Source organism: Hemicordylus capensis, chromosome 3 (assembly GCF_027244095.1).
Source record: "Hemicordylus capensis ecotype Gifberg chromosome 3, rHemCap1.1.pri, whole genome shotgun sequence".
NCBI lineage: Eukaryota > Metazoa > Chordata > Lepidosauria > Squamata > Cordylidae > Hemicordylus > Hemicordylus capensis.
Window position 1 is genome coordinate 269983445 of NC_069659.1, and position 26301 is coordinate 270009745.

Here is a 26301-nt window from a genome sequence, read left to right on the forward strand (position 1 = left end):
TAGCAGGGGTACTGCCCTCCTGTCCCCTTTCCCTCCTGCTTGCCAGGTGGTGGGGAGTAAGGGACAGAGTGGGAAGAGGGAATGCCCCCGAGTGACTCCACACCTTGACAGGCTGACAACTTTGAAATGGGGTGTGGAGGCATCTCTGTTGCCAGGCAACTCCATAGCTACATAGGTGACAGGAGGGGTGGGGCTGGTGCTCCAAGAGGCGGCCAGCAAGAAGTGCTGCTGGCATAGAGCTGCCACATCCCTGGGTGGGTCTTTGCTGCTGCCTCTGTGATTGCAGCTTGAAAAATGGTGCATAACCGCAGTCATGGTGGCGTGTGGAGTTGGACGTAACACTTTGGGGCAGCCAAACCAGAGGTCTCAGCGGTGAACCACTGTGCAAACCGAAGGTTCAATTTGGAGTTTGGCAAGTCAAACTGGAGGTCGCTTTTGCCGACAACCATGAGTTCGGATGTAATGGAGTTCCAACCTCTGCTCTGTTTAACTCCAGTTTGGTGTTAAATATGAACTGGATCAAGGCAACTTCTCTTGAATGGAAGCATGGAGGCAAATCAAATCCTGCAGATACCCATGGCTTGGAGTGGGCAGATGTTGGCTGACTGACCTGGTGGAAGCTGGTGGATGTTGGGGCTATGGAAGCTGTTGGACGTCTGCATTCAAAAGCCACTGGATTCTCTCATAAGGTGGAAGAAGTTGGCTGAGGTTTGTGAGTGAAAGCTAGTGGAAGTTTCCCTTCCTAAGCCTATCTCCAGCTAATGGATATTTGTGGACTGAGGCTGGTGAGTGTATGTAAATGGATGTTGATGGAAAGGGAGTGAATCGATGGTGATGGCTGTTCCCTCAGAGGTGTTCTGGCATGTATAGGAGGTTGTGAATGTGGTCAAAGTGGATGCTAGTGAATGTTTTGGCATGCATTCAGAAGGTGACAAAGGTCTCCTTTCAGATGCTGCTTGAAAGGCCAATTGGTGGATTGAAGTGGTTGAAGTCATGTGGAAGTTGTTGGGCAGAAGTTGGTGGATGATGCTGGCTGGCAGAAACTGGTGGATGTGCCTGGTGATGTTCATAGATGGAAGTGGATACGCTGACTCACTTCCATTCCTGTCTTTGTCTTGCAGGGAAGTCTGAAGCCAGCACTGTTTTCTCGAGGTGACAACCCTAGAAAGCAATCCAGAGAATCCTTGGATGTGATGAGCAGTACATTCTTCTGAAAAAGTGGGTGGACCTGCACAACCAAGTGAGAGGCAAGTTTGCAGACAAATAACTGCAGATATCTATGGCCTTGCAGGAATTGGTTCCCAGACCCCTCACCATCTTTGTTGTCCTCTAGTTCCATAGCATGGAGAAAACAATTAGAAGAAGTTTTCCCTGCAGATCTAGGATTTCATAGACCTTTTTCATGTCCCTCTTTCTATAATCATTGTTGTATTTTCTAAACAATAAAGTATGTTAAATCACTATCTCCATGCAATGGTTAAAGCTCTGCTTGTTTCATTCCAGATCAGCATGCAACTGTGAAAAGACATCTGTCCATTCAAAGTAGAGAGACGGGGGATCTACTGGCATCTAGATGGAGCAAGGAGCATTTTCCATTCAAAGCCCCACTTCTAGGGACACTGTGTTGCACTGAAAAGGAACAGTTGCTCTCCCTCTGCTTAATATAAAGGTAAAGTGTGCCGTCAAGTCGATTTCGACTCCTGGTGCCCAAAGAGCCCTGTGGTTGTCTTTGGTAGAATACAGGAGGGGTTTACCATTGCCTCCTCCCAAGCAGTATGAGATGATGCCTTTCAGCATCTTCCAGTATCACTGCTGCCCAATATAGTACCAGTGGGGATTCAAACCGGCAACCAACTGCTTGTTAGTCAAGCATTTGCCCACTGTGCCACTTAAGGTGGCTTAATACAAGAGCCCCCATTTTAATATTGCTGTCACCTTTATCACAACTCTGCAATGTTGAGCATTTGCAGACAGTGTAACTGCACTCTGAGGACTTGCAGACAATGTTCACCTCTCACAAACAGCCAGCCTCTGCAAAACTGGGATTAAAAAGCAAAGCTTCTGTTTTTGAGAATTTGGCTTCCAAGAAGGCAATGTGAACACCTCTCACAGTGTTTGTCCCCTATACTCACTATTAGAAGATCCAAGACAAGAAATGCTTTGTCTCCTGGCTATGTAAAAATAATGTACTACATTCCTAATAGAGCACCCTGTTAGGCAAGATATTAAAACCACTTTAATGTGTAAGCAAAAAAAATTAAAAATAAAGATCTTGCCAAAATTGAGCAAATGTGTTTCAGTGTTAAACCATCATTCTCAATGGTCTATCCCAAACAGCTGGAAACTCTTGAGCTTAAATACAGCAACTGAAACAAAATAACCAATCCAAGAACAAGGGAGGGGGAAGAGATGATGACACTACAGGACTTTAAAAAACACACATTAGGAATCACAACACAAGCATGGCATGGTTTGACCAGTTACAGAACATTTAGGGTTTGTTTCTAATTACTGTTTTCAGCAAGAATGCAGATTTCTCATAGCCACCTCCTCACTATCTGTGTACTATCTTTAGTAAAGAGAGTTTAGTAAAGATTCTTTACTTAATACAAAACACATGACAAGTGAAAGTAAGGTGCACTGAATAACTGCTCAATCTGATTATGGAAAAACTAATGTCACAGTTCATCCAATTCCCTGAAATGCTCATGAAATGCTCAGGATGACAAATGCCTAACTAACCGAGTTGACAAATATTGATCACAAATGCTACATAAAGGTTGATCAATATAGGCTTCTTCAGCACATCCCGCATGCCCTGGCTCAGAGGTGAGCCATCTCTGGCCCCTTGCCTATCTAATCTGCATGGCAGATCGATCAAGGAGGGGAGGGTCTGTAAAGGCACATTATCATGTAATCAAAGATACAGTACAGATGCATTGCTCTTCCATGCTACGTGGTACCTTTTTGTTTAAGATGTCTTCTCCCATACTTTGGGTGCTTAAGTAGATGCAGTGGTGGTTCTTACCTGAGGGCAGAAAGAGCAACACCTACATGAAAATACTTGAAAATATTTGTCAGCCATTTTACCTCCTCTGCATGCCTTCTGTAACCATTACTTTGACTGCCTCCCTGTCTGTGCCTCTTCCCTGCCTGCAGCCTCGTCCCAGTGTTTACGTAGGATGGTATGGTACCATATGGTAGGATGGACTATGTTGCAAACACCAATAGGAACACACAGAGTTGTATAAATTTGAATATTAAGGAGGCAGGAACCAATTACAAGGCTTGCCTTTGTTTTCAGAAGGTGGGCAGAGCTCAAAACGACCTGAGCACCAATCAGAAGGCTTCATGCTGACTGACTCCGCAGACAGCCAGAGTGCCCAGAGGGTGGGAAAGTCTTTTTCTTTTAACTACTACTTATATTCTGTTCAGTAATCTTTTGCAATTTGTACATTTTGTACCAAGAGGGATCCTGTAGAGAACGTGGGGAAAGAGTCAAGAGGGAAAGAGAAGGAGAAAATGGAGTTGTTGCTGAATAAACTCTTAGTTAAAATCTACTTAAGATGTCCTTGTGTGTATGAGGGAAGCAATTCTCACAAACAGCAGAAACTGGCTAAGGTTTATCCTGCTCATGTGCACGGCGGCAAGCTCACCTAAATGCCCTCCCGCTTAAAGGAGATTAGTGGAGTGAGCACTCCACTAACCCCATTTTTTTAGTAATTGGTCTGCCGCAGCTTACAGCCGTGGCAGACTCACTAGGGGAGGGGGGACACCAGGAATGCACTGTGCACTTGTGCGGTGCATTACTGGGGCTCTGGGAAGGTGGAGTGCCACTCAGCAGTACTTCCCTTTACCCAACCCGCGGAGGTGTTGGACGAGCCGCAGCCAGGTGCAGGAGCTCTCGAGCAAAGCCGCCACTCATCTGGGTGGGAAATCTGCCCATGCAGGGAGGGGAGGTTGATCGTCTGCAGAGAGAATGCTCTTTCCGGAGAACCTCTTTCGGCTCTACATATTAGGGATGTGCGAACTGGTTCAAATTTGAACCAGTTCAAATTCAAACCTAGGTGGTTTGAAGGTTCAAATTCGAACCAAATCAGCCATCAGGTTTGAGCTGCAGGTTTGAATTCGAACCAAACAGGGGGTGGTTCAATTCGAAATGATTTGAACTGGTTTGAACCAGTTTGAACCTCCAAAAGTGGGTGGGGTGGTAGCTGTCACCCATGGGTACCTACCACCCAAACCCTAAAGCATTCGGACACTCGTACAATTGTTTATGAATTTTTGAAATTTATTTTTATTTTTTCTCATATGGTATAATGGGACTTGAACCAGCCAATTATTCCCTGTTGTGGAGCACCCATGGGTGCCAATAACTACCCAAACCCCAAAGCAATCGGACACTCCTACGATTTTTAATGAATATTTGAAATATTTTTAATTATTTTTCTCATAGGGTACAATGGGACGTAAACTAGCCCATTATCCCCTATTTTGGAGCACCTAGGGGCACAAACATGGGGTAGGTGGTAGGCATTCAGGGGTGCCTACCACCCACAAAACCCCAAGGCAATTGGACACTCCTCCAATTATTGGTGAATTTAAAAAGTATTTTTGAATTCTTCATAGGGAATAATGAGGATTGCAGCAAATAACTTCACATTGGGGGGAAAGGGGTGTCCTAGAGCAGAGTGTGGTGGGTGGTAGTGCCCAACGGGGGCAAGGAAGCTATCAGAATTATTTGAAAGGAATTGGGCAAAGGGCTGGTTTTTAGGTGATTTTTGAAGTTTACGCGTCTTTAAGGTTTTTCTCCATAAAGAAGCATGGAGGTGTCAGCAAATGTATAACTTCACATTGGGGGCAAAGGGGTGGCCTAGAGCAGAGTGTGGTGGGTGGTAGTGCCCAAGGGGGGCAAGGAAGCTATCAGAATTATTTGAAAGGAATTGGGCAAAGGGCTGATTTTTAAGTGATTTTTGAAGTTTACATGTCTTTAAGGTTAGCAATGAGAGTGGATTCATGGTTTGTCATTGAAAATCTAATATGCTACCAAAGAATCTACACTCAGAAACCTCAGAAACAACAAAACCCAGTACCCCATGGGTTATCAACCCATGGGGGTGGTTGGCACCCTCTGTGCACTAGACCACCACTCACTCTGGGCCACCTCAGTACACCACAAGTGGCTTTAAGGTTTTTCTCCATAGGGAAGGATGGAGGTTTCAGCAGCCCCATAATTGCACTTGGGGGGTGCTGGGGTGGCCCAGAGCAAGGGTGCCAACCACCCCCATGGGTTGCTAACCCATGGAGTACTGGGTTTTGTTGTTTCTAAAGTGTTCTGAGTGTAGATTCTTTGGTAGCATATTAGATTTTCAATCACCATTTTGGTTAGAGAGTAGGCAGGCTAACTGGCTGTTGGTAAGTCTGATCTTTTGCTGGCTTCTTTGTTTGGGTTTGTTTGGAGGAGAGGAATGTAACCTCTGCTTGCTCTCCCTTGCTCTCTGATCTCAAAGCATTATGGCCCATTCCCAAAATGACATGCCATAAAACTGTAAGACTGGACTAATTGGATTAGAAACTGGCATAAGAATCCAGAAAGTCCTTTTAGGGAATATACATAGAGTTCTGAGTCCAAACTGCTTTTCAATTAATTGCTGAAGTGGCTTTCCATGTGGGTGTGGTGTATGTAGAGAAGGAATGGATTCTGTTGCAATGAAAATAATTGTGGCCAGTATCTGTAACATTAATATGTCCACTGGGGGTTATGGTTCATTGGGCAAGGATCAAGGAAGTGATCTGTATAAACAACATTGGTTGCTTGCTAGGATGGACACACAGGCTAAATAATGGGCGTTCAAGGTGGTCAGAGAGTGGCACCCAGCTGTTCAGCAGGCATGGAGAGAAAGTGTTTTGCTTCCCATGGTGTCCTCTAAGTCACAGGAGATGGTTCATAGCTGCCGCAAGCAGCATTGGAAAGCCTGTGGTTTTTCTATTATTTATGTATGCATTTTTGAAATAGGATGGCAGAGCTGCCTCCACTTTGTCCTCCACTTCTGCAGCTGGTCTCTACTTTACCTGTGGCTTATATAGATTTATTTGCTTTTACATGTGTAGCCTGTGCTTCCTCCAAGAAGCGCCGAGTGGTGCACATGGTTACATTATCCTCCCTATTACATCTATCCATGTTGGAGATGAACTTCCAGTGTATCAACCTTTTGCACCAACTGTCCTAATGACCACTAGGGGCATTGGGAGTAGAGACAGTCAGTCAGGGTCTCCCTATCTGTCCCTACTCTATGACCCCTGAACTGTCTCTGCAGCACTTCCTGTGCTGAGTCACAATCCTTCCTTTCCTCCTAGAGAGCAGATGGAAACATCTCTCTCTCTCTCTCTCCTTTCCTATCCACTATGTAGTCCTTTAGATTAGAGGTAGGTCTTTCCTGTCTAAGTGTATTTAACCAATAAATATTTAGTGTTTAGTCATACAAGGATCTCCATGTGTTTTCTCTAAATAGCTGCAATATCCAAACCATCCTCTGCTACCTACTCTGTAACTGGAGTGTGTGCTCATTCCTTAGTGCTCTGCTGTTTTACCTATTGTGGGTAAAAATCAACAACCTCTAACAATCCATCCTATAAGGAAGGTTATGCTGAGAGATAAGTGACTGTCCCAAAGTCACCCAGTGAGTTTCATGACTGAATGGGGATTTGAACTTGGATTTCCCCAGTCTTGTCAAGTGAGTGGTAATCACTGTACCACTCTGGCTCAGAATTCTTTCTGGTTGTTGTTGTTGTTGTTGTTGATTTATTCATTTTGAAATAATCAGAAAGAGCTGCCCTGGTGACTGCAGAAAGCATTTACTCTCCACAGAAGCAGCTGGTCTGTGCTTTATGACTTGTACAGTCCCTTTCCTCTGTGTGTGTGCGCATGCGCGCATTTGTGTTTTGACCCTGCTGTGTTAGGTACTGTAGTTCTGTTAAGCACTATAAAGCAACTGTTGTTTTTCCATATTGCTCTGTATCTCTGCTGATGAGCAACTGAGATTTGTGTGCTTGTGTGCGTGTCTGTATTTTGATCCTGCGTTAGCTACAAATCTGTACTTTGCCAGTTATTATTGCTAAGGCACTTGCCTAGTCCTGGCTCCAGCTCCTCAGCTGCCCACAACTGGTTCCACCTCTCAGTATCTGTGGCTCCAACCATCACCTGCCCTGCCTATTCCCCCCCGCCCCCGCATCCCAGGAACCACCAGCCACCACTGAGTAGATGTCTAGCAAACCCCAGTCTTGCCTTTTGGTGACCTCACACAGGGAGAGGCGAAGATACAACCCTATATAACTGAAGGACTCTATAGGGACATAGTAAGATAGCATCTATACCAAGGTTTCATCACCACCCTTTGGAGCATTAGTGATAAAGCTGGAATGTGGACAGTTATCCTTCTAGTAGCCATGTTAATTGGTTCATTTCAAAAGGACCCCAAATGCTGCAACACCTTTGTGCTACAACTGTGCATTTCTTGTGCTGTTGTGCAGAGTCTACCCTTTCCCCCTTAGGTACTGCTTTTGTTGCAAGGATGGTGGTCCCTTGCCAGGCCAGGAGCTTTTTCACAGAGGGCTTTTTAGTTCGCATCTCCTCAGGAATGGAAGGCCAGATTTATCCCAAAGTCCCTGCAAGCTATAGGGGAGCACTTCACACATGATTTGGGTTTTTCATTGCGCATTAGAGTGTGGCCCAATGTATATCCTGGGTTTAAAAAAATCCAGTAAAGTTTGGCAGTAAACTCATGGCAAAGCCTGCTGTTGGAAAATGCTCCAATTTAATTGAAGCATTTACTTTTAATACTTTCAACCAGGGAAAATATGTGTGAGAAAACACACCCTTTGGGTATGATGACTGCTGTGGACTGCACAAGTGTTGCGAAGTAATGAATAGCTAGCAACGCAGTGCCTTGCACTATGCCTGTCACTACTGTATAAACATGGTTTTATTTGTTTTTGATTCTTCCAGTGCTGTGCACAGCCTCAGTGTAACTGCACAGGAGATGTAGCCAATTTTCTCTCATTGCTACTGAAGAACAGCATGATGCTCTCCCTCCCACCACCCCAAGTTGCAAGACACAGTGTCATCCATGATGAGCACATGGGACATTGCATTATTTGTCAGTGAAACTCTCTTTGTGGGTGTGATCACACTTCAGCAGTGTCTCCAATTCATTTTGGAACGCCCTCTCTATGATTGTAGGGGAAGGCCCTTAGACGTTAATAGATGCCTTTGAGGCTCGAGTGTTTGAAGGCACCAGGTTATTCCATCGGATGGTCATAATTATATTCTGTGCAGTCTGTGGTTTTTAAAAAAAAAGCGGTGGAGGAGGGGAAGACTCCTTGAAATTAAGAGGCATCCCCCTAGCAAAAAGAAGGAGTCTTGTCTAGGGCGACTCGTGTCTATTCCTTGGAGGTCTCGTTTGAAAAGCGCCTTTGTCAATCGCAGCCTTGGTTCCCTCGCGTGGTGGTGCGTGAGGCGCTGGGGGTGGGAGGCAGGCAGCCCACTTCAAAGGGGAGGGGCGCTGCAGAAATCCGAGCCGCCAGAGGCTTGCCGCTGGGAAGAAAGGCTTGTGGACGAGGGGTCAAACGCTAAGCCTTCCCTTTGGCTGTCTGCACAGCCAGTCGTGGGTGGGGAAGGAGGAGGAGGAAGGAGCCAGGTCGCCGGTCCGCAGATCTGGGAAGGAAGGGAGCGATTGCAGCAGCGTTGCCGCACGCCCGATGGCTCAGGCTGCAGAGTGAGAGAAGCGGCGCCCCGTCCCCTCCCGCTTGATCTCGCCTCGTGTCGCTGAAGGACAGAGCTGAGGGTGCCGCAGACCAGCCATGGCGGGCACCGAAGGCGTCACGGCAGGTAACGGTGCTGGCTGCGAAGGGGGAGCGGGCGGGGGCGGGGGTTGCCTTGGGCGGAGGTGGATTTAGCGCGTCTCGAAAATCGCAGCCCTCCTAGAGATCGCTCTGCAATATATAGGCGCTCTGCCTGGGGACGCGCTGCGGGCGGCTTGTGGGTGGCGAGGTTGGGGGGGGCAGTCTGGGGGCCGCGATCGTCCCTAGCTACTGCACGTGAGCCTGGGGCAGGGGCTGCTAATGCTGCAGTTTCCCACTGAGGAAGGTGGATGCACAGCTGGAGAGGAATACATGCAAGACGACCCTGCCTGCATGTCCCCCCGGGAGAGCCTCTGTCGATTTGGAAATGGTGGTGTCTATGCCTGTATAGAAGACATACATACGCGGCTAGGACCACCTAGGTACATACAGGTGCAGAGTGTGCATATCTGTGTGCCCTGACTAATGCACACGGGCAGAGCGATGTTCATATATATATTTACATACGAATGCAAATACGAACCAGATCTGTGTATGTACAGCTTATGTGCACATAACGCGGTGCCGCCACCCCCATGCGGATATGACATGCGGAATGCAGTGGGCATGCATTTGTAACAGCCGTCTGTGCTCAGTTGTATCGTGGGAGGCCGGAGTTCGCTGTTTATTCACAGAGAGTAAATAGATGTGTTTAGAAATCAGCAAAAGAATATGCAGTGGACTTGGCGTTGTGTGTCGGTTGACCCGGCCCAATGCGGAAAACACATCCAGAACTACAATATGACAGTGAGAGAAGGACAATGAAGGGCTCCTGGAAGTTGCAGCTTTAGGGTTAGTAGGGGACCAAAAGGATGCACAAGATAGGAGCTTGAGCTTCCTTGTGCGTAAAGTGACCCGGCATAGATCAGTATGGTGCACTGTACGATTAACTGTCGCGTGCGCGCGCGCACATTGATCAGAGCATGATTGGCCTTTTTCGCACGCCTTTTGCCAGCGTCTGGGGTCTAACTGGAAGGCTCCTCGATCTGCAAGTCAAGAAAATCGGCTGGTGGTGGTGCCGTTGAGCACCCCACGACTCCAGGCTGGGCCCGCTCTCTGTGTCAGTGAGAAAGGGGGCAGGATTCCGCAGGGGCTGATCTGGAGGATGCCCAGTTGTGTGACGCAAGTTGCTTCATGCGGAGTTTTTCTCCACGGTCTGCTCCCCCCGCCCCCTTCGCACTTCCCTGCGTGCTCTGCTCCCGAGAGGCGCAGGACTGGAGTTCCGTCCCAAGTTATGCTTTGCTGCAAAGACTGGCCAGTCGTCACGTGCTGTCTTTGTGGTGGGTGGGGATGACTGTACCAGATGGGGCGGAGACGTGGCTGGCGATAGGATCCAGGTGAAAAAACAATGCGGAGGAAGCTTCAGCGCCCCTCCCCCGCGGCGTGTCTCTCCGGCTTGGCTGGGAGGAGGAGGATGCTTCTCGGCTCTGCATGTGCTCTGCGGCTGGGCGGGGCGCTGGGCCAGAGATCACCAAGGCTGGCAATGCAGCTATTTCCCAGAATCGGGGTGACAGCCAAGGCCAGCGAGAGAGGAGCAGTCTTTTCCTTTCCCTCTCTTGCAAAGCTTCTCCATGATGGCAGAGCTTATAATCCTCAGGAAGGATATATGAGATAGCCAGGATCAAGTACTGGCCGTGGGAAACAGCGATTTAAAGCTAATAATAGAGAAGAGGTGTCAGTCTGCAGTTTCTGATTCAGGATAGCATCTCCCTAGGAATTGCACTAGACACTTCTAGCAGCATGGAAAAGTAACCCAGATAATGCTTGAGCAGAGGTGTTTAAAAACAAATTGGGTGGTTTATAGGGGAGACGAACCCTGCAATGTTATAAAATCAAGAACAGTAGTATCAGATATGCTGAAAGTCCAATTTGATCGGAGCAATAGTGCATGCCACTGATTACACATAGTCTGTGCCTTCCAGATGCTTTGGTTTTAAAAAATGTCTCTTTTAAAATCCCTTCATCCCCAGAGATATTATTATGGAGTCTTCCCCATCTCCATAACACTTACTAAAGATTATTTTAAAGTGTAAAAATTGCATTTTTGCAAGACTAATACACAGAGCTAGCTCACACTATATTGCCACCCCAAAATTGGGGGGGGGATATTGGTTTCCCCCCACCATATGTTTTATTCTCTGAGAAAGGGGATTGTGCTTATGTAGTTAGTTATACATATCACATCCTCTCCATTAATTAATAGAGAAGTTACTCCAGTTGGGGAAATTATGGGGAGTAGGACATACTCTGTCTTGGACTTGTTATGTCTGGGTTCTGGGATGGGGAAAAACTATTTTTCCCTTGAGAATTTCCCAAAATAGGCTAGCAGGTCTTGAATTTTGATGCCCCAAGCAGCTGTTGTTTGGGTGGGGCCAGGGGTGTAGCTATAATTGAGCGGATGGGTTCAAAGAACCAGGGCCCCCCAGCTCTACCTCTCCCCGTTTCTTCATTACGTCTCTCACTCCAAGGGGCCTCCAGGGAGAGGGGTGAACATGGCCCACCTCTCCCCTAGCTATGCCCCTGGGTGGGGCCAGCCCTTCTAGTGCATGGCACTCATCCTATTGAGTGCTAAGAAAAATGCAAGTCATAAGATCTGTATTGGAGTCTAGATTTTTGCCAGTGTGGTTTGCTTCATGCTTGTGGGTTGAAGAGAGGATGAGAAATCTTGTAACTTTTGGCCTTACTCTTTGCACAATTCTACATGGTGATTGGTGGTGGTGATGTTGAAAGAGACTTCACTAGCAGAGAGCCACCTTCATCTGTGCCAGAATGTTGGGGGCAATATGTTAAATCATTGTAAGCCACTTAGAGAGCTTCGGCTATAGAGCGGTATATAAATGTAAGTGCTATTGCTATTGCTATTGCTATATATCTGTATGCGCCAGAAAGTGAATATTCCCTGAGTAATTGAAATACAGGTCACCTGAAGCAGAAAAAGAAGACCTCACTTGAAAAGTGGAAATAAAGGAAGCTTAAGCATACCTGCTTTTCATGTGCACATAACTGAGGGATGCTCTAAGCTAATGCCTCTTCTTTCAAATGAACATTGATTTTTTAAAAGTCTCTCTATATTTATTTTTGTGTGTAAGCATTTGAAGTATTTTTATTTTGGCAGTAAACATTTAAAGCATTAGAGAGGTAAAGGTAAAGTGTGCTGTCGAGTCGGTGTCAACTTGTGACAACCACAGAGCCCTGTGGTTGTTTTTGGTAGAATATAGGAGGATTTTACCATTGCCTCCTCCCCCGCAGAATGAGATGATGCCTTTTAGCATCTTCCTATAACGCTGCTGCCCGATATAGGTGTTTCCCATAGTCTGGGAAACATACCAGTGGGGATTCGAACTCACAACCTCTGGCTTGCTTTTCCCCATTTCCCCGCCATTTCCCCGCTGTGCCAGTAGACATCCAATAATGAGGGAAATGAGGGGAAAGGCTTTACTTAACTGTCATATGATGGCTGTTATGCAGCCCCCCCCCCACAAACATGATTGTGAATCAGGTGTAGCAATAGCACTTACATTTATATACCGCTCTATAGCCGGAGCTCTCTAAGCAGTTTACAATGATTTAGCATATTGCCCCCAACATTCTGGGTACTCAGACTGTAGACTGATACTGAAGTAAAACTAAGTAGGAAAACATCTATGGTGCCTCTATGGCATGTCATTCAGCAGAGCATCTATTTGTCATGTGAAAAATGTTGATGTCTGGCTTATTCTCCCTGACACTGTGAACCACACAGATTTTTTGAAAATCTGAATGATGATGATGCTTCTGAAATCATTTATATTGCAGAGTTAATAGTGATGAAGTCTGTTTCACTAAGCTGTGCTACTAAAGCAAAACTGCCGACACCAAAACGAAGAAGCAAAATGTTGCAGGCATCAGCTATTAATCATTTTTATGGTTCCAGATCTTACGGCACTGCAGTCCTTCTAGTATAAGCGTCAGACAAGAATGCTGCTGTACTGAAGCTTCAGATACTACCAACCCCAAAGTACTGCAGCTCGCTTGATTTGAATTGTGTCTGTTTTAGCTGATATGGTTACTTGCTCAGTGCACTGCATGACAATCTTTTAGCTGAAATATAGTGCTTAGTAACTCAGCGATCCAGACTGTTTATTCAAGCCCACAGGGAAAACCTTTTGTTTGTCCTGACCAAGGACACTGGAAAGTGGTGTGACAGTTCTGATGCTCATGGGTGGTCTCTGAGCGGGGGTGAGACTCAAGGGAACCTGCAGCAGCTGCAGTTTGCTGCTGGGGTAGCAGGATCCAGCACAGGATAGGATTGTGTCTTACACAAGTGCAAAGAAGCAATCAGTGGCTTGTGGGAACTCTTTTTCTTTAAAGTGTTGTAACCCTGCTGTTGAGGAAGGGCTGACTCATGTTGGAACTAAGTAGTATAGCCTCTCATGGAAAGTAGTAGCAGTACTCTGCCCGAGAACACCATCAATTCCTCTGACAAGGTAACAAAAAGTGACTGACATGATCTCATCCCTGGGGGAAGCTCACATCTCATTGTTTCCACAATTATGCTGAAATGATTGTACATGATGCAACCTTTGGAAATCTAGAATACAGGCCATTGACAAAATTAAAATATCAGAAAGCCTTCCATTTAAGATAAATGTTCACTTGTGTTCTAAAAAGCATGGAAATTGCAAGTTAAGGTGGTCACGACCATGTAAATAGTAATGACTTTGTACAGATTTGTATATTATGCTCCCTGCATTCACACTTTGCCTCAGTCTTTCAGCTTGACATTGTACTAGGGTGTGATAAGTCCAGACAGAAATTCAACAAGTCCAGCTTTCCTATCACTTGTTAGAGATACACCCGATACATGTCTGCCTGCGTGATGCATCTCTACAAGACACAATGATTCTCCAAAATGCCATCTATTGTAGTAAATGATGTCAGACATTCAACAGGTACAGCAGTTCCACTTGTTACTCCTGCAGCAAAACATTCTCTCCATTTAGACTAATGGCAAATGACAGAGCTTTTTTTGGTTGTAACCTCAAATGGGGGAGGAGAAAAGATTGCTAGGCTGCAGCTTTTCATGCACCTTTGTGCTCTGATTCATAATATTTTGTTGCCTACCAATGCAGAACAAGAAGATGGGCAATGCTGTCTGGTGCTTCAGAATATGTTGACACATTTTGTCTTACAAAAATAGCAAAAATTCAGGGTGCTTTTGAGGTGGACTTGAACAAGTTTCTAAATCATGCTCCCCTGTTGGGGTAGTAGTTGGCTATCCCTGCCTGCCCTTGCTCTTCCATTCTGTCCCTACCCTGGTTTGCATTTGAATGGGAGACTACATGTGTGGACACTGTAAGATATTCCCCTTAGGGGATGGGGCTGCTCTGGGAAGAGCATCTGAGGCTCCAAGTTCCCTCCCTGGCACCTCCAAGATAGGGTTGAGAGAGACTCCTGCCTTCAACCTTGGAGAAGCTGCTGCCAGTCTCTGTAGACAATACTGAGCTAGATGGACCAATAGTCTGATTCAGTATATGGCAGCTTCCTATGTTCCTAAAAGATATACCATTGCTGTTCTACAGATCAGTTGGCAAAGTCACTATGGATCTTTTCAAGTCTGAAATTCTTGATTCAGCTCTCTGCAATTCCTTAGACTGCTGATACCACTTTTTCCAGAGCAATCTGGACAATTTTCCAGGGCTGAAAATGCCTCTAGGATCCAATGCATGTTATTTGAGGACCAACAGCCCATTTGTGGGAATCTGTGGGAAATGTTACAATAAAACAGACAGAAATCCACCAGCTGCAACTGTAGGAGGTGATTGTGGATTTTTCACTTGTGGAATTTTTGCCTGAACATTGATTATAGTAGATGGTATTTTGGAGAAACACTGTGCCTTATAGAGATGCAGCAGGAGGACATTCATAAGGTGTACCCTGAGATGATTAGATAAGCTACACCTATTAACTTTCCATCTTGACTTCTCTTTCCCCAGCCCTCTGTGGATCAACAATGGCATGTTGAGCTGAAAGATCAAGACAAAGCAGGGTTTATAGAGCATAATTTGTAAAGCCAGCATAATATACAAGTCTGTGCAAAGTATTTACTGATGACATGGTACAAAAGTTAAGGTATTTAATATTTATTTGTTCGCTTTCTAGACCGCCCTTACAGAATAGCTCAGGGCGGTTCACAAATATCATAAAACAATCAAGCTACTTTAACTTGCCATTTTCACACTTATAGAGCACAAGTGAAAATTGTTAGCATAAGTATCTTTGTAAACGGAAGGCGTTTTTAAAAAAATATTTCTTGTTTTTTGAAAAATAAAATCACTTAATTACATGATCTGTATGAAATTGTGGAGGGGGAATTATTACATGGAATCATTACATTAATTGTGGAGGGGAAAATTTTACATGGGAATTTTTACCCATGTAATATTTACAATTTACACAGCACTTTAGAATATTCACGTGACTTCACCTATATTATCTAGTTAAATGTGCACAAGACTGTATTTCCTCCTTAACATAACTCAAGAAATACTGAACAGATTCCCCCCACCTCAACATCACAAAAGTCAAGAGACCTGAATTTGGGGGTGTATTTATAGTGGGAGTTAAAAGAAAGGTATGCGACCCTCTGTTTAAAAAAGTTGCTTCCATATGAAAATCAGCTTGTTATTGTTCAGTGCTTTCTTTTGACCATTTTTCAGTGGATCTGCAGCACATTGTGCTTGCTGGCGGTGGCACTTGTCACTTCGTTGTTCCATGCCAAATTTCAGGTAGGGTAAACAAATGGTTTGAATTTTAAGACCATTAGAACAGAATATTCAGAGCAGAGCATCATATAACTTTAGCCCTCCTTTGCTTCTGAGCTTGACTGTACAAGTGCTCTCATGCCTATATAACAAGCACGAATACAATATCATGCTCAAGGACTCCATTTTTTAATTTAACGTTTTTTCCAGTTTATTGAGGTAGGTTTTTGAACTGTGTTATATCTTAACAGATCTACATCAAATTTGAAAAGAGTCTAGGGCCCTTCACCTAGTTGCTCCATCACCCCAAGTTTTAAGAAGATTGGGGAAATAGTTTGGGTTTTAGGACCAAATGAAGGTTCAGGGCTCTGCATTTGCCTGGGTGGGCAGCTGTCATTATTTTAAAGTAAATATTCCATCATAGCATTATCAAGTCCCACATGTTCTGTGTGTAACAATCTGTACCAGAACTTAAACATCTATTAAAATTGTGGGGACATCAGGCACTAATAACTTCAGAAATTACTCAAGAGATTTTTGTCAAAATTACAAAACTCTCTACACCAGAGGTTCCCAACCTGTGGTCCTCCTGAAGTTGCTGAACTACAACTTCCATCATTCCTAGCTACAATATATTGTGGTTAGGATGCTGAGAGTTGTAGTTCAGCAGCATCTGAAGGACAACAGGCTGGGAACCCCTGCTAGAGGTGTGCACAGAACCGGTTTGATCTGGTTGAAATCTGAACTGGAATCGAACCGACCTGGCATAGTCTGGTTTTGTGTTCTCTGTCCTGAACCAAGTCCAGTCCAGGCCGAACTGGTTTGGGGGATATACTTGTAAAGGGGAATCTGGTGAAGATTCCCCTTTACAAGTACAGGGGATATGGGACACTTTCAGGGATAAGGGGTGGCCGGTTTTCAAACTGCCTGCATTTGAGTCATTTCTCAATTTATCTACACAAACTTTGGCCATTGGTGGTACTTGTCACCTATTTGTTCCTTGCCAAATTTCATGCAGATTTAATAGATCATTTGGATCAATAGAACGTTCAGGCTTTTACGCCTCACCTTTACTGTACAAATGCTCCTGAATCTTCATAGTCATACTAGTATTCAGGACAGACCATTGGACTGAGGCTGTATTAAGGAGTAGAATGGAGTTGTATGAATCAAATGTGGCACTGCTGGGAAGGATTCTGTTCTAGCATTTGCTTTGGATATGATCAAGCTGTTAAAATATTGTGAAACTAGAAAGTAGCATCCTGGTTATCCAAGTCTATAATGGAAGTATTAATGGACTCAAGCCTTAACTTCCATACCCTCTCTCAGATTCAGAATGTCTGTAGGTGTTATTGGTCTCTCTCTGTAGAAAAAGAGACCAAAAAATTGGTTTCTGTAGAAAAAGATTTGTTATTCTCTTTGTCTAAAGGGAAAGATTGTACAAGAACCAAATTATTTTAATTTAAGATGCAGTAGAACTTCAACTTGTTAATTGCCTTATTCACCATTCCATTATGATGGTATCTCTCATAGCTCTAACCCCTCCTATTTGTGCTCACTTGAGAGGTAAGTCCCACTTAATTTAATAGGACTTGCTCCCCAATAATACAATTCTGTACTAGATAAATTCTCAGTGGTGGTTCATGCAAGGTTTGATGAAGGTTGTGCATGGCCGCCGCCACTGGGTAGCAAGGGAACAGCATGACGTCCCCTTAGCTAAGCAGGGTCTGCCCTGGTTGCATATGAATGAGAGACTTGATTGTGTGAGCACTGTAAGATATTCCCCTTGGGGATGGGGCCGCTCTGAGAAGAGCAGAAGGTTCCAGGTTCCCTCCCTGGCAGCATCTCCAAGATAGATCTGAGAGAGATTCCTGTCTGCAACCTTGGAGAAGCTGCTGCCAGTCAATATAGACAATACTGAGCTAGATTGACCTATGGTCTGAGTCAGTATATGGCAGCTTCCTATTTTCCTATGATAGGAGACTCACAATCTTACCAGTGGGTTTTGCTTTCAGCAGTGGACTGGGAGCAGCTGAGACAGCACTGTGCAACTACATGGCTGTTGAATGGGCAGTAGTGCCCAGCATGGGCTGACAACATCATTTGGCCTATGCTGAGTACTTCTGACCATTCCGTAGCCACACACCTGCATGGTGCTGTCTCTGCTGATTCCAAATGACGCCTGCTGCAAAGACATGGATTCCCCCTCTTTTTGTCTCCTCTCAGCAATGGTAGCCACATACAACCTTCAACCCCATTAGACAAATTTCCACTATTATTATGACGACAAATACGACAAATATTTATATACTGCTTTTCAACAGAAGTTCCCAAAGAGGTTTACGTAGTTATAAAGAAATACAATGGATTCCTGTCTCCAAAGGGTTCACAGTCTAAAAAAGAAACAAGATAGACACCAGCAACATCCACTGGAGGGATGCTGTGCTGGGGATGGATAGAGCCAGTTGCTCTCCCCATGCTAAATAAAGAGAATAACCACTTCAAAAGGTGCATCTTTGCTCAGTTAGCAAGGGATTGTTCTGTTTTTCTTGTCTAGTTTAATATAATAAACTTGAACATTTAATTTTTAAAAACCCACATAACACATTGCAAGCAGTACTCCCTCTAATTTTTATCATCAGTGAGTGGAAAGAGCTTTGTTCTGGGCGGCAGTATCTAGGCAATATGCACACATAATATTCTCTCTCTCTCTCTCTCTCTCTCTCACACACACACACACACACACACACACACACACACACACAGAAAGAATTAATGCATTTTTTTAACCTCCCCCAGGCCTCCACCTTGACAGGTTTTAATTAATTTTTTAAGAAGCTGTGGCAGCCGTAGCTGGGGGGGGGGGATGAGGGTGAGGGGAATGTTCCCCCTTTTGCCCCCTAAAAATGGCTGCTGCTGGCAGTGGGATGGGGCATGGTGGCGGCAGCTGGCTGCAGGGAGGTGGGGTGAGGAGGGGAGAGTGCCCCCCTTTTTAACCTCTGAAAGCCCGCCGCAGTGCAGTGGGGTGTGGGGCGAGCGCCTTCCACCTCCCCTCCTCTCAAGTAACTTCACAGGCTCTGCTGTCTGTAGCCCATTTCCGGTCGGAGGGTGGGGGGAGGAGGGAGGAGGTGGCTGAAGCAGTGGCCTGGATGGATGGATGGGGAGAGGGGGAAATGGGGCAATGCTTCCCAGCCGAGGAGAGGGGGGGACGGGTTGCCGGGTAGTTGGGGTGGCGGTGGCTGATGCAACAGAGACTGCTCACCCGGCAGAAACTGCTGCATGGGGGCCTGGGGGGCTGTACTCACGCACATGCACGTTCCTTAGGGGGAATAGTGATTGCAAGCCATGGACAACTGGTAGTGCTAGGCATTCGCTATTTTACGAAATACAAACATGTCTCCATTATTAGACCCGTTTCCTTTTTTATTGAGATTTTTGTTGTATTGTTACAATATTGTTCTGTCGCTATCCTTGCTATATTGTACATACCCACATGACATAAATTCTCGTTTGCAGTTTCTTTGAAAGCATAGCATCTTGCTCTAATTTTTTTTCTTTCAGACTTAATTGGAGGCTACAAATAGCTTCTGTATGTAATGGGAACGTTGTACAGAGATCAGCTGGTGGAGCATATGCTGAATAACAGATGGCTTAGGAAATCCATCATACGATGTGCCATGCCATAACTTTCAGATATTCAGGCTGAGATCCAGTAGGATGTGCATACATGCGCCATATATACCCTTGAAATTTTTCTGGAGTTAACATGTCACAAGTTGCCACCTCTATAGGACTCTCAAACAGCTCTTTAAATTCCCTCTGAATTCCAAACACCATTTGGAGAGTTGTCAGAAGAGCTTTACAAAGAGGAAATCAGTAGGAAAGAGGAAGATTGGAGAGGAACTCAGCATTCTGTGCGTTCTGGAAGCATTCTCCCTTGGAAGAGCTAATGCAGAAATCCCCAGTTTTTGGAACTTGGAGGTATTGCCTTCCTTCCTTCCTTGACCCAGCCTTTCCTTCCAGAGTCCCAAAGAGGTGGGGGACTGCCTCACCTGTCTGTCAATATGGAGCATTATTTCACTAGTAATGTATAAAAACAGTCAGTGAGGGATCATGAGTTTTTGGAAGTCAAAATGTATATGTTGGAGACTTTATATTATAAAAGTAGGAATGATAGCTGTTTCTTGATATGTGTAAAAGTATTTTCAAAAGAATGGGTTTTCATTACAGGAGAAATATTTGATACCAAAAAGAGCAAGAAGTCTGTGCCAGAAGGTGTTTTGGCTATATCATGTAGCTCTAGATATACACACACTGTGAACTAACTCTAAAAAAAAAAAAATCTGCCCAGATTTGAGATTCTGCAAATTGAAGAATTAGAGATATATTGAGAGATGAATGGTTCTTATTACCAGGTGTATGATGTATCCCGTGCTTGAAGGACTACTTAACAAAGGATTCTTTTTATATGGCTTAGGCTGAAATAAATCCTATTCAGGAGATTAAGCGAGAGAAATGATGCTTAGACTGCAATCCTGAACACACTTACAAAGGAGTAAGTCCTATTGAGCTTAATGGGACCCACTTCTGGGTAAACATGCTTAAAACTTCACAGAATATTTGAATTGGATAAGCCTTTTTAAAAAAAAGTATTTATTGAAGTTTTATAAAGTCTAAAAATTGATAAACAGAGACATGTTTAAAGGGAAAAAAGAAAAGCAGGGGGTGTTGGGGGAAGCAGCAGTAAATGCAAAAGCAAAGAAAGCACAAGGTAGAAAAATATGTTAAAGACAAATAAAATAAATAATTGCAAAGCAGTAAGTGAAGAACTGTGAGCTTTTGGAATTCAAAGTGCATACCTTAAAGACCTTACATTATAAAAGTAGAAATGATATTTCATCTGTGCATGCATATGTGTATGTGTGGTTAGCTGCTAAATTCATTATTTAGCATATGGTGAGGGAAGTATCATTTGGAAATTGTGCTTTCTAGTGCATTGCTCTTTCTGTCCGTACTGCAAGTGCAAGAGAGAGAATTTGGTCTTTATGAAGGATGTCTCTTAAGGTGGTCTGCTATGGTGTTTAATATTGCCATTTTAGGATCCATAGTGATGCCCATTCCCACCATTGTGTGTGTGTTTTTTAAATTAAACAAACAAACAAACAAACAAACCCTGGACCAGAAGTTTTGACAGTCCTATTAACTGATATAGGATTTCATGGACTCTGTGCAAATTAACCCCAGAAGTATTCTGCTTCTTCAAGAGGTTGACCATAAAAATAGTCAGAAAAGGCTTCTTGTTGCCTTGGTATTGAGAGCACTTTTCAGACCCATAGTCATCTACAGTTCCACTTAAATAAGTATACAGAGGGTTGCAGTTTTAAATTCTCTATTTTTTTCTCTCTCTTTAAAGCACCTCAACTGTACTCTCTTTTAAAGTGTGGGTGTTCCAGTGAGGATGTGTTAAATCAGAGTATGTGGATGTTTATTTAACTATTAGCATTTATACACTGTAGAACACAAAGTGGGCCATGAAAATGGCTTATGGTTGAACAGCCATAAAAGCATCAAAATGAAGAATAGTAAAACAACAATAACAAAAAAGCAACAGCTACATCAGCAGTAATAAAAACAGAGATGACTGACTGGGTACCTGGATGGCCTGAAACAATGAATGCAGCCAAATAATTGGGGAAGAAAAAAAGGTGTTGATGACTCATCAAGGCAACTGCTGTGCTGGTGCCATGTGAGTCTCTGGAAGGGATAGATTCACAGGCTTGATGCCACTACAGAGAAGGCCCTGTCATGTATTGCTGCTGCCAGATGAGCCTTAGCTGGGATGAAACAAAGCAGGGTCCCTGATAACAATCTTGGTAATCTAGCAGGCTCATTATGAACTATTACCATGGATAAGATAATGTTCATAAGTTTTCCTGGCAGGAAACATTTCCTCACAGCATTCATATTTCCCAACAATGTCTAGGAGTATCATCTGTCATATTTTTTTTGTGTGTGTGTGATTAGAAGCAAAGTGGAGCCATCCAAAAAATAAGGTAGTGGTTTCAATATACTCAGAACTTCCCTAGGTACTCTGAAGTACATATGTTTGTAAATCAAAAGAACGAGAGATTTAAGAAACAAAACCAAAAACTGTCCCAGTGAGCTTTCAGGACTTTGGGAATGTTGATGGCATAAAGATAAGAAATTACTAGAGTAACTCGTTGAAGTGCTTCACATGACATATGCGAAGTGACTGATTTGGTTCTGTGGGGAGATTGGGCTTAGCCCACTCTCCCCACAGACAAGCAGCGGCTCATAGCTGGGCGGCCAGATCGGCCACCCACACAACTACTGGCTCCGTCATGGAACCGGCAGGGGCTGCGGGCAAGTCCCAGGGGCATCCTGGAAAGACCCCCAAGCCCAGGAGACTGCTTGCAGCCTCCTGGCTGGGGTCTACTCATGTGTCGCCGCGCACTGCGAGATGAACTCTTTCATTTGGGTGAATAAAAAGCCCAGAGTGACATTTAAGATTATGCAAGACGCAAAAGAACGTGGAGGACTAGCCACCCCAAACTTGAAACTGTATTACCATGCCAGTTGTTGATCATGGATTGCAGAGTGGATCAAAGCCCCATATGGATGGGTTACAAATATGGAAGGCTCAGACATGACTAATGGTCTACATAGATATTTGTGGACAGAGGTAAAGAAAGTGGACATAGAGATTAAAAATCATTCCATTAGGTATAGCCTATTAAAGGTATGAGGCAAGTATAAACAAAGGATAAATCCAGCACTGTCGCCTATAGCCTCAATATCGAATATGTATTTCAGTGGAGAAGAACATGCAAAACAATTTGATCAATGGAGAGCATACAATTTGCAAAGTCTTATGGTAGGAAGATCAAAAATGAAATCCATTCAATGTTTAAGTCAAGAGTAGGATGAACATCCTCCCTGGCTATTGTACTCACAGATTAACAGCATAATCCAAGAAGAAGTACGGAAGCAAGGTGGAAAGTTGAGAGTCTTGACAGAATTTGAAATTCTAATAACAAAGAACTCAGAGCATTTGTTGGGTCTTATGTACAAATTACTACTGAAATACGACTCAGAATCAGAACAGGTGAAAGACTGTATGATAAAATGGATGCAGAATTTTAACAGAACAATAGAGATGCAATGGTGGGAATTTCAGTGGAAGGTGAGCATAAAATTTACAGTGAATAGTACCTTGAGAGGAAACTGGTATAAAATGTATCTACGCTGGTATATTACCCCAGTGGAGATTTCAAAGATGAACAATAAATACTCTGGGGATTGTTGGAAATGTAAAGAACAGAAAGGTACTTTTTATCATATGTGGTAGACATGTAAAAAGGCTCAACAATTTTAGAAAAATACATTTAAAGATGCAGCAAATCTTGCATATAGATTTTCCTTTCCCCCCAGAGATTTTTATGTTAAATATCACTAAACCATATATTTCTGCAAGATATACTGAACTTTCTTTATATATGATAACGGCAGCAAGAATCCTCTATGCTTCTTGCTGGAAAACAAATCTGATTCCGTCTCTAGACAATAGTTATCTTAAACTGTGGGATTATGCACCAATGGCCAAAATTACTGCATATATTCAGAAAAAATCTGAAGATTTTTTTTTCTCAGACATGGGAACCATTTATTCAATATAAGATATCACAGGGTTTGGTTCCTCACTCGAGGTATGGTTTCTTTTTGTAGAGAAATTTAATGCTGAATGCTCTGTGTAGATAATGGGTACACTAATTATTGACCTTACTGTTAATGTTTTTAAATTTGCAGTCATTTGTTTTTCAAATTGGAGAAGGAGGGATATGATGGTATAAAGAACTCAGGTGGAAGTATACAGATTGTAATGAGAATCATTGTAATTGTGTCGTTTGATCACATCTTGTTTTTTTTCTTTTTCTTTTGTCATTTCTATTTTTCTTATGTTTTTCTATTTATATTATGGATAAAATAATAAAAATATTATTTTAAAAAATAACCTCATTTAAGGAGAGGGTGTTTTAGGCGGGCTAGCTGCCTTGGGAGCACCGGGCGAGCCCACGAGCCCGGTGGTTCCCACGCTCCACAGAAAGCAGGCTAAGCTCCCTTAGCCTGCTTTCCGTTGATTGCGGGAATAGCCTTGATGTCTAGAGTGGTAAAACCCCTATCTTTGTTGCTAGTTTTTGTTGCGGGACAAAGCATGTGTTTGCTTGTTCTCTGCTTGTCAGTTACTGTTACACTAGCCTACATTACTTGTGATAAAGGTAAAGTGTGCCGTCAAGTCAATTTTGACTCCTGGCGCCCAAAGAGCCCTGTGGTTTTCTTTGGTAGAATACAGGAGGGGTTTACCATTGCCTCCTCCCGCGCAGCGTGAGATGATGCCTTTCAGCATCTTCCAATATCGCTGCTGCCTGATATAATACCAGCAGGGATTCAAACTGGCAACCTTCTGCTTGGTAGTCAAGCATTTCCCCACTGGCAGGTCTTATTACTACTCTGGAGAGATAAAAAGGTTAAAGGAACCAGAAATCAGGTATGTTGAGAGCACTTAAGACCAAGGGTGTCTGCAGGACGTTTTCTATAGGAGGGACTGGCAGCCAACTCCAAATCAGAGCTTTTGCTACTAGGCAGCATAGTAGGGGAAGGCCTCAGAAGAATTTAAAAGGGGGAAAGGGGTTCCTTTTTCTCTTCTGCCCTCCTGAAACACTTCTCCCCTCAGTCCTGAATATACTACAGAACTCCTCCAGGCTGGCTGGGCCTCTGATCAGGAGCAGTCCTCCTAGGACTGGGGGTGCATTTGCTTTCTTTGTCAAGAAATGTGACCACAGGCAAATTGCTGCATCATGGTCCATGATGCTGCAAGGCTAATGACACAACAATTGCTGTAGTATTTGGGAGGAAGGTGATATTAAAGACTGAGAACAAATCCAAAGCATACAAGTTACTTTAGCAGGGGTTGCCATTCTAATCCCCGAAATAAAAGATCACTGTCAGTGTCAACAACTGCAGAGGATGGGGAAAATCTCCACAAACAACCTGAGATGGTATTTGTAAGAAGTTGGAAGGCAGGCTGGATCAGAAGTGGAGGAAAAAATAAGCAGGGAAGAGAGAAAAATCTGACCTGAAGGGAGGACAAAACTGATGCTCAGTTTCTCCAGAATAGTAGAGTAGCAACTAACAATGGGAAAGATGGGAAGGACCCTGTCCTCATGAACTGCCTGCTGCTGGCCTGGAAAGATTCTACTATTTCCTAATCCTTTCAGTAGAAGTAATAAAAGACTGAACCAAATCATGTTTACTCCAATGTAAGTCCCAGTTTTTGCAGTGTTGCTTACTCATAAGTAACTCTGCATAGGATTGCAGCTGTAGGCTACAATTCTAAGAACACTTACTAGGAAACAGATTCTACTGAATTCAATGGAACTTACTTCTGAGAAAACATGGATCAGGCTACAGAACATTCTGACTGAGCAGATTTCCTTGCAATGGTTCCAAGCTGTCTGCATCAGCCAAATGCACAGATGTCTAAGGAGTCCAAGTGCATTGGATTTCTTCACTTCCAGAAGGTATCTTGGGAATATGTTCTGTGCTAGCCACAGGGACGCCATACTGATGCATGTGCAGTTGTGCTGAGCATTCCAACATAAATGGGAAAACCTGGGAGTCTCTTGTAAACTGTATTTTCATGCATGGAATATGAACACTTTGTTCTGCAGATGTCGGGGAGGGGCGTTGGTGATCTCCTTGCACTCGGCAAGAAGTTATACAATGGGGCTCTATGGCCGGAATTCCTGTTGCAGATCGTGCATGTCCATGTGGCCTGCGGAAGTGGAAGATTTGACCCTTTTGTAATTTCTTCCACAGTTTATGTGATGTCTTTATTCAGCCATTGCTTATGGTTTATCCTGGGAGGTTGTTGGGGTTCTATGCAAATTTTGTATTAGCCAATACTATGTCACAAGGAAAGTAGCCAGCTGTTTAGTTTCTGCCATCAAAGTACGTGGCAAGCTGATGCAATCTGTAAAATTGTTCTGAATTATTCTGAGTTCATTTTTGAGTGTCCTGCAAACATTTTTTCCTGTCATTCTCTTAACTACCTAATTCTGATTGATTGAGTTATACAGTAGGTGGATTTACGTAATAAACTAGCCATGGATTGGAAACATGGTATCAAGGCTAATGCTTCCTCCTGCCAGCTCCTTTTATCGCCTTCATTCTGGCACAGAGTTTGTGAAGCTCATGGTCATATTCCCAGTCGTAACTAACCAAAGTTACTTGACTGAGTGAATCCACTCTCTGTGTCTCATTTCTTCCACCCTTCCTAGATTTGCCACCAAGGAAAAAGAAAATGGCAGACTGAATGCAGGTCTAGTCAGTGGCAGCCCGTGATCATTTTGTGCCTGAGACAGGGCGCCAACTGCTTCCCACTCCCTTTTTTCAAGGAGCACTGGTGGCAATAGCTGTTGCTGCTTGATTCCCTGTGGATGCCAGCACATGTGTACACACTCTTCTCTGTGTCTCCTCTTCTTGCCTTGTAGTGGCGATAGCCACTGCTATGCAACTTGCAGCATGTGCATCCTCCTCCTCCCTTGTTTGCTGCTGGTCTGAGAATGAGAAGGGGGAGGAA

At 44.0% G+C, this 26301-nt stretch overlaps 1 protein-coding gene across 6 annotated transcripts in view; it reads left to right on the top strand.

Annotated features, from left to right (window-relative positions):
* The first annotated feature begins 1507 nt into the window (after positions 1 to 1507).
* The window catches only part of HSPA12A (heat shock protein family A (Hsp70) member 12A), a 94660-nt gene continuing 69866 nt past the window's right edge, over positions 1508 to 26301 (top strand). For 3 of the 6 annotated variants that reach the window (XM_053307182.1, XM_053307183.1, XM_053307184.1), the window contains exon 1: positions 1508 to 1669. Coding sequence is in view for 2 of the 6 variants with exons in the window: in XM_053307181.1 (XP_053163156.1) it covers positions 8860 to 8887 (28 nt within the window). In the remaining 4 variants the exon portion in view is untranslated. Of the gene's footprint in view, positions 1670 to 8312; positions 8888 to 26301 lie in introns of those variants that run through there. The other 3 variants (XM_053307181.1, XM_053307180.1, XM_053307185.1) reach the window with 3 other exon arrangements.